Source organism: Mastomys coucha, unplaced genomic scaffold, assembly GCF_008632895.1.
Source record: "Mastomys coucha isolate ucsf_1 unplaced genomic scaffold, UCSF_Mcou_1 pScaffold15, whole genome shotgun sequence".
NCBI lineage: Eukaryota > Metazoa > Chordata > Mammalia > Rodentia > Muridae > Mastomys > Mastomys coucha.
The window spans coordinates 158782505-158797114 of NW_022196897.1; the positions used below are offsets into that span (position 1 = coordinate 158782505).

General features: G+C 51.1%; 2 protein-coding genes and 1 long non-coding RNA gene across 3 annotated transcripts in view; 2 read left to right on the top strand and 1 right to left on the bottom strand.

The window, feature by feature from the left end:
- Rtf2 (replication termination factor 2) overlaps positions 1–3390 on the top strand; it is a 30811-nt gene extending 27421 nt beyond the window's left edge. The window contains exons 8-9 of the mRNA XM_031372898.1: positions 110–205; positions 2016–3390. Of these exons, the coding sequence (XP_031228758.1) occupies positions 110–205; positions 2016–2194 (275 nt within the window). The 3' untranslated portion in view covers positions 2195–3390. The remainder of the gene's footprint in view (positions 1–109; positions 206–2015) is intronic.
- Positions 3391–5937: 2547 nt separating this feature from the next.
- Positions 5938–7753, top strand: LOC116091476 (protein FAM209A-like). Its single transcript, XM_031372899.1, has 2 exons — positions 5938–6306; positions 7415–7753. Exons 1-2 carry the CDS (start codon positions 6058–6060, stop codon positions 7670–7672), a joined length of 507 nt encoding a protein of 168 aa, XP_031228759.1. The 5' UTR covers positions 5938–6057; the 3' UTR covers positions 7673–7753.
- A 1587-nt stretch (positions 7754–9340) lies between these two features.
- LOC116091477 lies at positions 9341–10306 on the bottom strand. The gene is made up of 2 exons (XR_004119048.1): positions 10166–10306; positions 9341–9496 (listed from the first exon to the last, which is right to left on the bottom strand). It is a non-coding gene; the product is annotated as an uncharacterized LOC116091477 (long non-coding RNA).
- Between the last annotated feature and the right edge of the window lie 4304 nt (positions 10307–14610).

Below are 14610 nucleotides of genomic sequence, written 5' to 3' on the forward strand. Positions count from 1 at the left end.
GTTGTCACCTATTGCAGGGCCCTGAGGACCTGGGCACGGTTGTCCACCTATCTCAGGGCCCTGCTTGGCTTTGGCTCAAGGTTTGCTTTGCTGATTCCCTCTTCTCCAGACTCTGCAGGGCCATCAAAAGTGAAGGCTGGCAAGCCCGAGGAGGCGGACCCTGACCCTAGAGAGAAGAAAAACACCCTGGCTCCCAGGGGCACAGGTGGGTCTCACTGAGCCCGAGGAGAACTCAGGAAGTCGGGAAGCCAGAGCAGGGATGAGAACACTTAGGCTCCCCCAGTCATTCATCGGTGGCTCCCCGTGTCCTTTGAATTAAAGAGTAGCCAAAGATTCTGGGCACAGAGCCCATTTCTTGCTGTTGTGCAAGTTTACAGTGCCAAACCACAACAGCACACAGAGCCCTTGATGCCTCACACTGTGACACTATGTTAGGCCTTGGGCACTGCAGACACCTTGTGTGAAGTGCTTGAGCACTGTGGACACACTGTGTGGAGGCCTTGGGCACTGTAGGCACACTGTGTGGAGGCCTTGGGCACTGCAGACACACTGTGTGGAGGCCTTGGGCACTTCAGTGCCTTCCTATGCTCCCCTCAGGGTCCTTTCTCTCTATTGCCTCTTTTGCCAAGTGACCAAACTGCCCTTGAAACTCAATGTCTTTACTTCAAAGAAAACAGCGTTTACATCAGCCCAGTGGCAGAGGTGGTTCAGTCTGGGCCACATGCTTGAGTTCAGACCAGCCCAGGTCACATGGTGAGTTCAGACCGCCTAGGGCTATGTACTGAGACTCTGTCTTAAAAAGAAAAGGGGGCAGGAGATCTGGGTTGGCAGCTGAGAGCCGACAGTGCTCTGTGAGAACCTGAGTTCTGCCCCTAACGCCCGTATCTGGCAGCTCAACACTTGTGACTCCATCTTCAAGAGACCTGACAGCCTCTGGCCTCAGCAGGCACGTATACGCATACATCACAGTCACACAAATACACACCTACATACAAGGAAAGAGAAAAAAGAACACCAAAAAGGTAAAATAAATAGTTATGCCATGCCTGGTGACACAGGCCTGTCATCCCAGCTACTCGGGAGCTGAGGCAGGCGGATCAAAAATTGGAGGCCAACCTAGGCAACTTACTAAAATCCTTTATCAGAGTAAACCAGGGAAGGGGCCTGGGGCCGTAGCTGAGTAGTAGAGAATGTATTTAGCATGTGTGAGGCCCGGGTTCAGTGCCCGGCACTGTAAAAAGTAAGGGCACAGTTCTTTTACAAGAAGAGACGCATAGGCAAGAGAGGGTGAGATTGTGTTACGTCCAGCATAAACAGTGGCCAGTGGCCATTCTGGCTTCAATCAGCATAGTGGGTTGGCCAGAACAGGCCACTGGGACTTCTGGGCTCTCTTTGTCCTTGTTCAGTACCAATCTGAGAGGGCCAGGCCCTCAGCCTGAGCGCTAAGAAGCTAGACAGTCTGCTGCTGGCATACAGTGTTACACAGTAAGAGTCTGTGCTTCAAGCCAGGCATAGTAGCATGTGGCTGCTTGGGAGACACAGTTAGGAAAATCACTCAAGGCCAGACTGGTCTACATACTAAGTTCAAGGCCAGCCAGGACTACATAATGAGGCCCTGACTCAAATAAATATATTGTATATTGACAGGAAATATATCTCAGTGGTTAGAATACTAGCACATATGCACAGAGCCCTGGGCTTGGTATAAAATGGTGTGACTCCCCATAATCCCAGCACTTGGGAGGTGACGCCAAGGATCCGAAATCAAGGCCAGTCTTGGCTGCTGAATAAGGTTGAGGGTGGCCTGGGCTGCGTGTGTCCTCGTGTGTGCTCGTGTGTCCTCGTGTGTCCTCGTGTGTCCTCGTGTGTCCCTGCCCCTTTGCTTCCGCTTCTTTCCAGATAGCAGCAAGATACTGGAAGCTCAGCAAAGTGGCATGCATGGTGTGGTCCCTTTAAAACAGTCATTTGGAATGATCCTTAGTCCCAGTCTCACAGGTTTTGACTTTGTTTCCTAGCAACTAACGGGAGTGCTTCTGGGAAAGTTGGCAAGCCCCCGTGTGGGGCCCTGAAGAGGTCCATTGCAGACAGTGAGGAGTCCGAGACCTACAAGTCCATCTTCACCAGCCACAGCTCTGCCAAGCGCTCCAAGGAGGAGTCTGCGCACTGGGTCACCCACACGTCCTACTGCTTCTGAAGTGGCTGGGCCCCCGCCACGGGCTTCCCCTGTGGCCTTCTGTGCCACACTTGCTTGGTGTGGCACTGTACTATAAAGCTGTCCTCTGCAATCCTTGACCCGTGTGGTCACTTGCTGTGAGATCTTATGGGTTCTGGGAGTGAGAAGTGGCTTGTGACATGCCTAGCAGCCTGTCCACAGGCCGTACCTCTCCCCTAGCCTGGTGACTCTGCTGCTTGTATTAGGTGACAAAAAGACTCTGGCTCCTCAGTGTACACTCACCTCATTTTCTTATCATAATGGTCAAGGAAGGAGTGGCCCTGAGTTTAGGGACAGGCTTCCAGCGACTTAGACCTTGCTCCTCATGGGGTCTTCTTGCTGATACAAAGACACCAGAGAGGAGACACGCCTAACTGCCTGGTGCAAGCTAGCACCCTTTTTTCTCGTCTTCCTTCTCTCCCTCCAATATCTCAGTAAGGGAGTGACAGCCATCCCGGTGCCGGTGGCAGGCAGCAATGGCTCCTTTCCCTCCCCACAGTTAAAATTGGAACCTGTGGGACACTTCATGTGGTGGATCTGCCACTGTAGGCTGGTCCTAGAACCCCGCTCCTGGACTGGGCAGGTGGCTCATTCAGTGGATCAAGCACTCACCATGGACACTTGTGGCCTGAGTTTGGGTCCCCAGAACCTTTATAAAAGCCCTGTGAGCACAGTAGCCAACCTGGAATCCCAGCCGCATTACGGCAGAGGTGAGATTCCCCCGGCAAGACCCTGAGTTCAGGGTTTAAGGAGAACCTGCCCCAGACACTAGCTGGAGTTAGTCCATCATTGAGAGAGTCCCTGTGTCAGCCTCCAGCCTCCACACATGCCCACAAACCTGCAAACACTTAAAACCAAACATGGTGGCATGTCTGTAACCCAGGCTATCAGAAGACTGAGGCAAGAAGGTCACCACCATGTCAACGCTGGCAAGGCGATAGAGCGAGACCTCACCTCAGGAAACAACCCAAGAGAAGCACCTGCCCCGCTGCCCTCAGGTTTGCTACTTGCAGGCGAAAAGGCTTGGCCTCAAATACACTTGTGTTTGTGCTGGGACATTGTTGGGGGCACTGTTGTGTGCAGCAAGACAAGGTATGAGAGAGCATTGTCCAAGAGAACCTGGGTGCATGGCCATTGTACTTAGAAAATTGAAATAAAGGCTGTAGAAATGTTTGGGAGATTTGGTTTTGCTTTTGAAACATGGCCTCACTATATGCATGGCTGGCCTCAAACTCAAGATCTTCCTGTCTCACCCTCCCATGGGCTAGAATTACAGCTGCGGATGGGGCTCCCCAGCAGAGTGCCTACCTGGCACGCACAAAACCCCAGCATTACATAATCTGGATGTGACAGGCACCTGTTGCCCCAGCATTTGGGAGGTGGAGGCAGATGGCCATCCTTGGCTACATAGAAGTTTTAGGCAAGCCTGGGATACAATAGACCCTGTCTTTATTTAAGATTTATTTATTTATGAAGTACACTGTAGTTGTCTTCAGACACACCAGAAGAGGGCACTCGATCTCATTACAGATGGTTGTGAGCCACCATGTGGTTGCTGGGATTTGAACTCAGGACCTCTAGAAGAGCAGTCACTGCTCTTAACCACTGAGCCATCTCTCCAGCCCAGGCCCTGTCTTTAAAAAGAAAAAAAAAAGTAATGAATTTTTATTGTCCAAAACAAAGCTAAATTAACTTTCATTTCTCCAAACTTTTTAATACAGTGAAAACTACTTTAGAGGGTTTTTGGTAAATCCTCCTAACACTTACTTTATTTGGCTAGTTTCTTTTTTAATCAAACAGGGACGTTATTGAGGATGCAAACAGTGTAAAACTCAAAGCTGCTCTGTCATTGAAGTAACATAACATCATTTTTCTCTACTATCTTTACAAAGGAAAAGCCCTCATAAGCCGTATTTTACTAAGTACAACCTTTACATTTTTGATAATTTGTTTTTAAAACCACTTTCACATTTCTCAGCCTTGAAACTTCAATGTCTTCAGACCTCCAGCCTCAAAATTTTCCTCAGATTTCTGCCTGGGTTTATGTGCCGCTTGTCCTCCATCCCCGTTTGCCCTGCCCCCAGAGGAGACCCCTGAACACAGGGAACACAGTTTGTTCAGAGATCCTTCTCCAGCCTCTAAGGTTAGTAAAAGCATGCCCTCCCCGAGAGCAGGGAACAGCTTGTGGAGTGGCCCTGTGCTCTGTGAGGAGCCAGGACTCGAACCCACCACCTCAGTGACCCCTGGACCCCAGGAGAATTTCTTCTCCAGGACCTTTGTGCTTCTGAATTTTCCCTGGTCCTGCTCAGTGAACACACTGAGGGGAAGGGGATTCTGGGATTCTTATATTCTGGTACACGGGAATGTTTCCAGAGAGCCGAAATCAAGTGTGCCAGGTGTGTTGTGGGGACACCTGCAATTCAAGGCCATCGTCCCACAGGGTGTCACCACATACCTACCAAATGCCAGATCTAACTTCTAAAGCAGAACCTACAGATGTGGATACCCAGCCCAGCAACTCCTTCACTATGGGAATTTTCACGACTTGCTCAGGGCCTGCCAAGGACGCCCCTCCAAACAGGCTGCACTGCACCCCTAGCCCACAGCCATAACCGCAGGGCCACCTGCTTCTCGAGTGAGCATTTGTAGCTATCTGGATGGAAGGTCTGGTTTCTAATCTAGCAGGAGGGCCTGAACCAGTCTCTGGTAGGAGCCCCACAGAAACCGATGCTCTGCCCTAGGGCAATGCCTGCTGCTCGCTGGCCCCCAGACACAGGGGTCTGTAGAAGCCATGTCAAGGGCGATGCCCTGCTGCTCATGGCCCCCAGACACGGGTCTGTAGAAGCCATGTCAAGGGCGATGCCCTGCTGCTCATGGCCCCCAGACACAGGGGTCTGTAGAAGCCATGTCAAGGGCAATGTCTGCTGCTCGCTGGCCCCCAGACACAGGGGTCTGTAGAAGCCATGTCAAGCTCAGAGCGTAACACAGTTGGAGGCAGTGTGAGTGTAAGCAGAAAGTCATTCCTTGGGTCAGTCTCAACAAGATCCCTCAGTGACCTGGGAGGGACAAGCGTGGGCCTTATGCTGTATGGGTAGTATGTTCTGCTTTACGTCACCTCTGCAAACAGCTAGTTTCACTTGTGCGCATGCATGTGTGTGTGTGTGTGTGTGTGTGTGTGTGTGTGTGTGTGTATTTTGAGATGGTCTTACTGGCCCAGAACCCAACAGGTATTTAGGCTGTGTAGCCAGCAGGTGCACGTTCAGGCTGTCCCTGCCTCCCCAGCTCTGTGACTGCAGGCGCACACCACAACTAGCTTTTTAATGCATATTCTGGAGACTAAACTCAGGCCTGTATGCTTGCATAACACACACTACCCACTGACCCATCCATCTCCCCAGCTCCCTGGGTGACAGTCCCCACAACACTTAGATGCTGCTGGACAAAGGAAAGAAGTCCATGAGCCCTTGTGAGCGGCCTGTGGCTGGTAACCTTATTTCTCACTGGATCTACCTCTGAGGGGCACCTTGTACCTGCAGCTCACCACTGTCCGGATAAAATAAATGAAACCAGAAACAGACGATTTCCTCTCCTTACAGTGTCCTCCTTTCTTGTCCTCTGGAAGTCCTACCAGCCAGGCTACTCGCAGTGAGCGAGCCTCAGTCTTCTTAGGCTAAAAGCATCACAATGGCTAGAGCTGTTGGCTCGGGGCCCTCTGTGACATCACGAGCCCCCAGCACTAGCCCCTCAGACTTTCCAGCACTGCGACAGGCAGCCCCACCATGAGTAGTTCCTCGGGCCAGCTCTGCTCACGATGCGGGTGCTGAGACAGGCCAGCTCTGCTCACGATGCGGGTGCTGAGATGGTTTCTGTTCTTGCCTCTGTGCATCTCTTGTGCCTGTGCCTTCATGTTTTCTCCACTGAGGGAGAAAACCAAAGAAAGCCCAGGGAAGGTGCCTTGCGGAGGACACTTCCGGATTAGACAGAATCTTCCAGAGAATGCCCAAGGCTGGCTTGGGAACAAATGGCTCTGGCTTTTTGTCATCATTATGATATATGTGGTGCTGAAGTTTCGAGGAGATGGTGAGAAGAATAAGGTAAGGATGGCCTTGGTCGCACCACAGACATTCGCTCTCAGAAACTCAGGTTCTAGTCCTACAAGTAGGACTAGACTACTAGTGTCTGACCTTGAACTTTGGCCAGAAAGCCCTATGATGCCCTGGGTGAACTCGCTTTCCTCAGTGACATGGTAGTCACCACACCCAGAGGATGGGATGGTTTGAGATGGGTTCCTAAACAGCTCACGATTTTCCTATGAAGTAAGCTTTGTTTATTTTCCCTGACTTGAGAGTAGACTCTGGAGCTCACGTGTTCCATGTCAGACCTGCTCACAGGGCCAGGCTCACACACTCCGGGCGAGGGCGAGGCGAGCTCTATTTCCCTTGCTTCTGACACACAGCAAATTTCTGAGCCAAAGGAAATTTTATCTCAAGTAAAGGAAGTTTGAGGCCTCTACTCAAGAGTAGTGACTGGTGTTCCCCAGAGTGACTCACAGCTCTTCAGGGATCGGAGGGACAGAGGTTCACTCTAAGACAAACCCAACATTTCAAGACAGTGGGCAGGGGCTGGGAGATGGCTCCGTTGGAAAAGTGCTTGCTGTACAACCTCAAGGAGCCAAGCTCTATCCACAGCACCCGTATAAAAGTCAGGCATGGTGGGACACTCTTGTAACTGGAGAGCTGCGGAAGTAGGATCAAGGGGACCTTGTTAGCCAGCCAGTCTAGCAGAATTCTGGAGTGCCAGCTTCAGTGAGAGACCTTGCTTCAGAAAATACAGCGAAGTGGTGAGCAAGACAAGTATCTCTCAGCCTCCACACATCGTGACATTCTGGCTAGAGCAGAGGCTGCCAGCTTGCCTGTGAAGGGACAAGCGCAAATCAGTTCAGCTCTCCAGGCCGGATAGTCTCCGAGGCAGCTACTTCCTCTCTGCCTTTTGAGCCTGAGAATGAGCACAGCCAGTAACTGAGCTTGGCTGTGTGTCCAACTCTATTTACAAAAACAAGTGGCAGGCCAATTTGGTCACAGTTAACCAACATCCAGACTAGGTTTGTGACTGTGTTCCCTGACAAAGTCTAACTTGTGGAACTGCGTCGGACGGAACTAGGGAGGCCGCTGGAGTCGCTCACCTGGATCTCTCTCTTGACAGGAGCAGAGTACCAGCTTCCGCTGCCAGTTCCGCTCTCCACCAAAGAAAGCTCAAAGTGTTTCCCCCAGCAACGACTTCACTTTCAATACTTTAACCCAGCTCGAGATGGAACTGGTGAAATTTGTGTCCAAGGTGCGGAACCTTAAGGTCTCCATGGCAACTCACAGTAACTCCAGGCTGCAGATCCCAAATATACCCACGGACCCGCAAAATAATGTCACAATATATGAGATATGGGGGGAGGAGGAGTCTGAGTGAAGGGATTTATAGTAAAGTATCAGAGAAGACAAGTCTAGTATTGATAGTATGCAAACTAATAAAGACTATTCTGAAGAAGGAGTCCCCCACATGAGACCTTTCTCCCCTCTACACCCCATCTTTTTGTTTTGTTTTTAACTGGAGCTTAAAATGCCAAGTCCCAGTACCCAAGTCATAACTGCCTGTCCCTTTCCCAAGTCTTTCACAGGCATGCACCAGGACATTTTTGAGCACAGCATAGGTCCTGGGGGTCTGCCAGCCTCCAGAGTGTGGAGGCAGGCACTGACATTTTCCTGGACACTCTTGGTTTCTATATACTATCTGCAAATATCAGATTCGAATGACTAATTTCATCCCAAAGCCAAACTTCATGGGTATTTATTTATTTATTTACTTATTTATTTTTGGGTTTTCAAGACAGGGTTCTTCTGTGTAGCCCTGGCTGTCCTGGCACTCACTCTGTACACCATGCTGGCCTCAAACTCAGAAGTCTGCCTGCCCCTGCCTCCCAAGTGCTGGGATTAAAGGTGTGCGCCAGCAGCGCCCGGCTTCTGAGTGCTTTTAACAGCTGAGAGGGGTCAGCTTACAGTAGTGTCAGGGTGGGAATGCGAGAGGAGCTAATGGCACAAGTTATTTTCACAACACACGCGAAAGGGTCCAGATGGACAAAGTAACAATGCTATTGAGAGAGCTGGTGGTGGTTTCGATGTTTCACTATGGGCAGATTTCAGATGTTCACCACACCTGTAGCTGCCAAGGTAGACAGCTCACTAGCCGAACCTAGCCCACTGTCTGGGTTTGTGCAGCTTTGCAAGCTATTCATTGTTTTCATATTGTCAAGTGCATTTAAAAAAAAAATCAAAATCATTCCCATGTGATGTGAAAATGATAGATCAGGGTCTAAATCTTCCCAGAGCCTAGTCACGCTAGGTAACTTAAACATCATTGGTGGCTGCTTGGATGCCATCAGGGCACCAGAATGAGACCGTCTCTGCTCCACCAATGGGAATGACACACCCCACCCGCAGCCTTTCCCGTGAGTGGTATGAAATGCCCTGGTGGGCCTTGGAAAGGAAATTGAAATGTGAGACATTTGTGGCAGGTTGGGGACAACCTCTAGGACCCAAGAAGGGTTCCCAGTAACAGAAAGTGGGCCACTCAACACAGGAGACGGACCCACCACAGGCCCTGGAAGAAAGAATAAAGTCTTGAGTGACAGCTGATGCTGATCCCTGTCACAGCCTTGGGAGACGCTTAGTAGGGCTCCTCTGGCCTCAGAGGAACTGTGGTGTTTCAAGCCGTGAGGTTTCTGGCAATTTTCTTACATAGCAATAGAAAACAAGCCCAGGCTGGCAAGATGGCTCAGCAGTTAGCAGCACCATCTGCCCTTCTAAAGGTCCCGAGTTCGATTCCAGGCCCTTGTGAAAAACAAGTCCAGTGTGTTGTGCATTCAAAATAGGTTGAAGAGTTGCTTCCATCTGCTGCTTCTGATACATCATGTACTCACTCAGCCTTACCTTTCCCCTGACTTCTGGTCCCAGAGCCACAGAAATAAACAGCCAAGGACCTTGAGAAACTGTTCCTTGGAACCACCCAAGCCAGCCCTTGACCCGCACCTGTAGCAGTCTGCGCCTTATTCTGAAAAATGGCAGATCCCGGAGCCGGGTGTGCAGCTTGAGCTTGCCTTGTGTGTGTGAATGCTGGGTTTGATCTCCATGGTATATAAACTGGTGTGTTGGTGGTTCATGCCTGAAGAGACATGAGGATCAAAACTTCATCTGTAGAGTACTGTCAAGGCCAGTCTAGGATATTATGAGCTCCTGTCTTTAAAAAAAAAAAAAAAAATGGAAAGAAGGAAAACTTAGATTAACAGAAAGTTACCAATAGCGAGCAAGCACCCCCTGCGCCCTGTGGGTGACTTAAAGCACAGTACCAAGCCAGGAAATTGATGTTAATCCAGTCAGTAGAACCCTATGCTCTTCTGTACTAGTAATCTGTGGCACCAACTCCCGGGCCACTTCCAGGGCCACCTCCCACCTCCAGGGCCACCTCCCACTTCCAGGGACACCTCCCACCTCCAGGGACACCTCCCACCTCCAGAGCCACCTCCCATCTTCCAGGCCACTTCCCACCTCCCAGGCCACCTCCTGGACCACCTCCCATCTCCTGAGCTACTTTCCACCTCCCAGGCCACCTCCAGGGCCACCTCCCACCTCCAGGGCCACCTCCAGGGCCACCTCCCACTTCCAGGGCCACCTCCCACCTCTAGAGCCACCTCCCACCTCCTGGGCTACCTCCAGGGCCACCTCCCAGGCCACCACCTACCTCCAGGGCCACCTCCCACCTCCTGGGCTACTTTCCACCTCCCAGGCCATCTCCAGGGCCACCTCCCACCTCCCGGGCTACTTCCCACCTCCTTGAGCCACCTTGGGGAGACAGACAATAAAACAGTAAGAACCTATAATATACAAATTATAATAAGCAAATTCTTACAGTGTGGGAGCTTTTCCTTCTGGATTTATCCCACTCCAAGTGTCCCCTACAGGTAGCATCCCAACCCACATCTCTGCCATAGCCTTGGGGGCTCTGAGGCCAGTCTCCCCCTAGCTATGCTGGCCAATCTCCTTTCAACCCTAGGACCTTTGAACTGTCCTTCCCCCACGTCTTCTCCCCAGCTGACAATAGCCCTGTTGTCATAATGGTCTCCAGTCAGCAGCAGCCCCAGTGAGGCCTTCCAGGAGTTAGCAGGAAGGACCCACCCCCACCCCTGCCTCTCAGCCCTGGTATGCTCTGCTCCCGTCAATGTCTCTCCCCTGTGTGGAACCAGACATTTCACTAGACTCTTCCTGCTCACCCGTTCCCTCTACAGGCCATGTGGGGAGGCTGGGGCTCATAGCAGGAAATGTGCCTCGGATCCTCAAACATCCCTTAACCCCCAGCTTCAGAACCCCATGGGAACCCAAAGCAACCAGGGATTGTCTGTGGGTGGGTTGGGATGACTGACCCCCAGGAGAGCTGAGCACAGAGGGTGGACTCCACCCCTTTCCGTGCCTTGCAGTAAGGGAGGGGCACCTAGTCGATGCCATGCTAGAGAGGCTGCTGTGCGTCCACAGGTGTGTACGGATACAGCCTCCCTCTGGCAGTATTTCCACTCCATTTTGGACCCCACACTCCTACCTGGCTCTGCAGACTGTGGGATCATGAGAGATGTTACCAAGGCTCCACTAGCCAAAGCTTTGGGGAGAAAGCCCCCCCGCTCCCCCAGCACCGCTTCCCAGGCATAGCCCCGAGGACAGCCAGTGTCTGTCTCATGTCTGTTTTTCATCCTGTGCCATTTGCTCTGATTTGCGTCTTTCTCATGCCTGCCTTCCTCATGGGAAGGCAGGTGTGCCCGCAGTTTCTCCCCCTCACAGCCTTCCTAAGAACACATGTTGTTCTTCCCCCGGCTTCGGGGCAGACCATGTATGTGCAGGTGCCTCTGAATATCCCACCACACCCATCTGTGGGGAATCTCAGGGAGTTTCCAATCATTTGTAACCACAAACACCTCATACACATCTGGGGTGGTTGAGGGTGAGTGCCCAGGCAGCCTTGAGAGAGGGAACTCTGACAGGCATTTCCACATTTCCTCTAGAGGTGGTGTGCCTGTCTGCACTCTCACCAGAAATATTGGGACAATTGTCTGAACAAACATGGGGTAGCATGTCTGAAGACAGGTTTGTTTGACACAGCAAAGTCCCATTAGAACCAATGCATGAAACATGCTGTTCCTTATATGACCACTAGGGGGCAGACAAAGCTCACTGGAACACGAGCCGTTTCCAACGCCTTCCAATTACAATCTTGTGGTGTGTAAAGTTCACTGTCAGTTAATGTAGAAGCCAGCATTGAACATGTGTAGACGTCTTGGCTTAATTTTGTTTTGAGACAAGGCCTGAAACAGGCTGAACTAGAACTCACTTTGTAGCTCAGATGGCCCCTGGACCTGTGATCCTCCTGCCTCAGCCTCTTGAATGGTAGAATCGTGTGTGTGGCTCACTACACCTGGCTTCCACCTTTGTTGGAGGTGGAAGATCTCAAACTAACTGGCTGTGTAGCTGAGGGTAGCCTTGAACTCTGAACCTCTTGCTCCTGCCTAAACATGAGCAGGGGTTACAGGCATACCACGGGCCAGGCGTCCATATTTTAATTAACGACCCGTAGTCATTTGCCCATTGACTCAACAGATCTATTGCTGTTCTAGATACTGTGAACGAGACAAAAGAGAAGACAAAACCCCTACAGAAGGCTGGCGTTCTGCTCGCTGGTGGGAAAGAGAGGTCGTAAGCAAGTATGGATGGGCTAGAGGTCACTCTGAAGTGAGGTCCCGGCTGCCACTGCCCGGAGGGGAAAAGAGAAGAGCCACAAGAAGCTGAGTGTATAGAACCTGCCTGGCAGTCCTCAGACTCTGGGCTCAGTACACACACACACACACACACACACACACACACACACACACAGCTGACAGTGTAGCTCAGTGGTAGAATTCATGCCTAACATAATTGAGGTCCTGGGTTCCATCCCCACCAAAACCAACAAAAAAATTGGTTTAAAGTTTAAATTAAAGGCCGGAGATGACTCAGAGTTTAAGAGACTGACCACTCTTCCAGAAGTTCTGAGTTCAACTCCCAGCAACCACCTAGGCTCACAACCATCTGCGATGGGATCTGATGGCCTCTTCTGGGGTGTCTGAGGATAGCGACTGTGTACTCATGTTCATAAAATAAATAATAAATCATTTTGAAAAATTAAAAACCCGAAGTGGCATGTGTCTGAACATTTGCATCTCTCTCTGAACCCACCCCAGTTTCACCTGGCTCAGGTTGGCTCCTTGATGTCCTTGGTCCCATTGTAATGAATAACTGCTCCCCGCCCCACCCCCACCCCCACCCCCACCGCCCCATCCCCACCCCCACCCCCACAACAGTGAGCTAGATAGCTGAGGACTCTAGGCTCCTTATCTGCAGACAGGAACCGTGATCCTATCGGCTCTCTCCTCCAGTTTTTCTGGAATGGTTGACCTGGAAATAAAGACACAAGTGTCATATTCCAAAAGATTGACTCACTTCTGTCTCCAGACCCCACAGAGCAAGCCAGAGCAGGGGGAGGAAGGGTGGCTAGCACAGGGCCCTAAGGGCTTTAATTCCCTGGATATCACAGGTCAAGTAAAAACTGAGGAGACTTACCTAGGAGAGGGGCAGGGAGTGTGGGGGAGCAGATGGGTGGGACAGAGTCTGGAGACTGGGACCCTGGTGCTGCAAGCAGGAGACTGAGCTCCTGGGGCAGGGCCTGGTACATCAATGGAGCTCAGGGCTGGTGGCCTTGAGGCATCCTAAAGCCCCATTTATTCCTACAAGGTCATCTAAGCACCTTGACGGTGCCCACTCTCTTACTCGCTGGGGCTCGGAACTCTAGTGAGGGGCTCCCCAACAAAGTTCACACCCATGGTAGGAACCAGCCTGTGAGGAGCACACCAGAACTGGGCTTACAAATCAAGGCAAAGAAGAGGCATTGGGTCTGCAGAAAACTTTGAACTCCAGGAGGCCAGGGGAACCACTTGAGGCTCTACACACTCATCGGCTCTGGGACTGGAGGATCCGGCTTGGACCGCCTTGACCCCCAAGCCACTTCAGTTGATCTTGTCACTCCAGAGTCACCTTCTCTCACCGGTCCTCCCATTTCCCAGTCAGACAGTCCTTTGCCTATTTGTTGTTCAAAAAACATTCAAGTTTTGTGGAACATGCCTGAAGCTCAGCCCCTGGCTGGATGAAGCAGGAGCATTATGAGCCTGAGGCAGCCTGAGCCTCAAAGCAAGATGAGACAAGAGTCAAGGAACACCCCCAAAGTGTAAGCTGAGGGCTGAGCTGAAGGGGCCAGGAGGACAAAGGCAGGGTGGGGACGCCTGCAGCCTGCTGCCAACAGGATGGAGGGGAGAGGGATGACGCTGCTGCTGAGAACACAACCACAGGGTTGGAGCGAGAAACCCTGGTGGCTGTCCTAGGACCAGAAAACAACCTGGCCACCTCGGAAGCAGCATGGGGAGTCTTCAGCAAGTTAAAAACAGAGAGGTGATCAGAAAGTGCCACTCGGAATCTCTCGTGAACCCTGGAGGCCAGGAAGATAGAAGGGACCGTTAGAGAGGCACAAAGGCCGCTTGAGGAGGGGAGGTAGGCATAAAGACATAAAGACATGGAGCGGGTACAGAGGCAGACACCAGGACTGGAAGGTAAAGGCTGCTGGACTCAAAAAAAAAAAAAGAAAGAAAAAAGAAAAGAAAAAGAAAAAAAAGAAAAGAAAAGAAAGGAAGAAAAAGAAAATGGCTTTTGAGGCAGAGTTTTCCTGGATCTCCAAGTCTGAGACCAGCCTGGTCTACAGAGCAAGTTTTAGGGCAGCCAGGGCTACACAGAGAAACCTTGTCTTGAAAAGGAAACCAACCAAACAAACAAGCAAACAAAAGCCCAAGGAGACTGCTCTGCCTCTGCCTCCCAAGGGCCTGCACCACCAAGCTTGACCTATTCTTGTGTGTGTGTGTCTGTCTGTCCATCTTTCTCTGTGTCTCATGGGTGCCTATGTTCCAGAAGAGGCCAGAAGAGGTTGTTGAATCCCTGGACTAGATTTTCATATGTTTGGTTGTGAGCTCCCTGATGTAGGAACGCAGCTTCCAGTCCTGTTTTTATTTTTTAAAACAGACAGACCTGGGGCTGGAGAGACAGCTCAGTGGTTAAGAGCACTGACTGCTCTTCCTAGAGGTCCTAAGTTCAAATCCCAGCAACCACATGGTGGCTCACAACCATCTGTAATCGGACCCGATGCCCTCTTCTGGTGTGTCTGAAGACAGCGACAGTGTACTCATATACATAAAATAAATCTTTAAAAAACAAACAGGCAAACCTGATGGT

Excerpts from the sequence above, each read along its gene's own strand:
- LOC116091476 (XM_031372899.1), top strand. The coding sequence starts at position 6,058 with ATGCGGGTGCTGAGATGGTTTCTGTTCTTGCCTCTGTGCATCTCTTGT. Across the intron at positions 6,307-7,414 it reads GAGATGGTGAGAAGAATAAG|GAGCAGAGTACCAGCTTCCG; the intron begins GTAAGGATGGCC and ends CTCTCTTGACAG.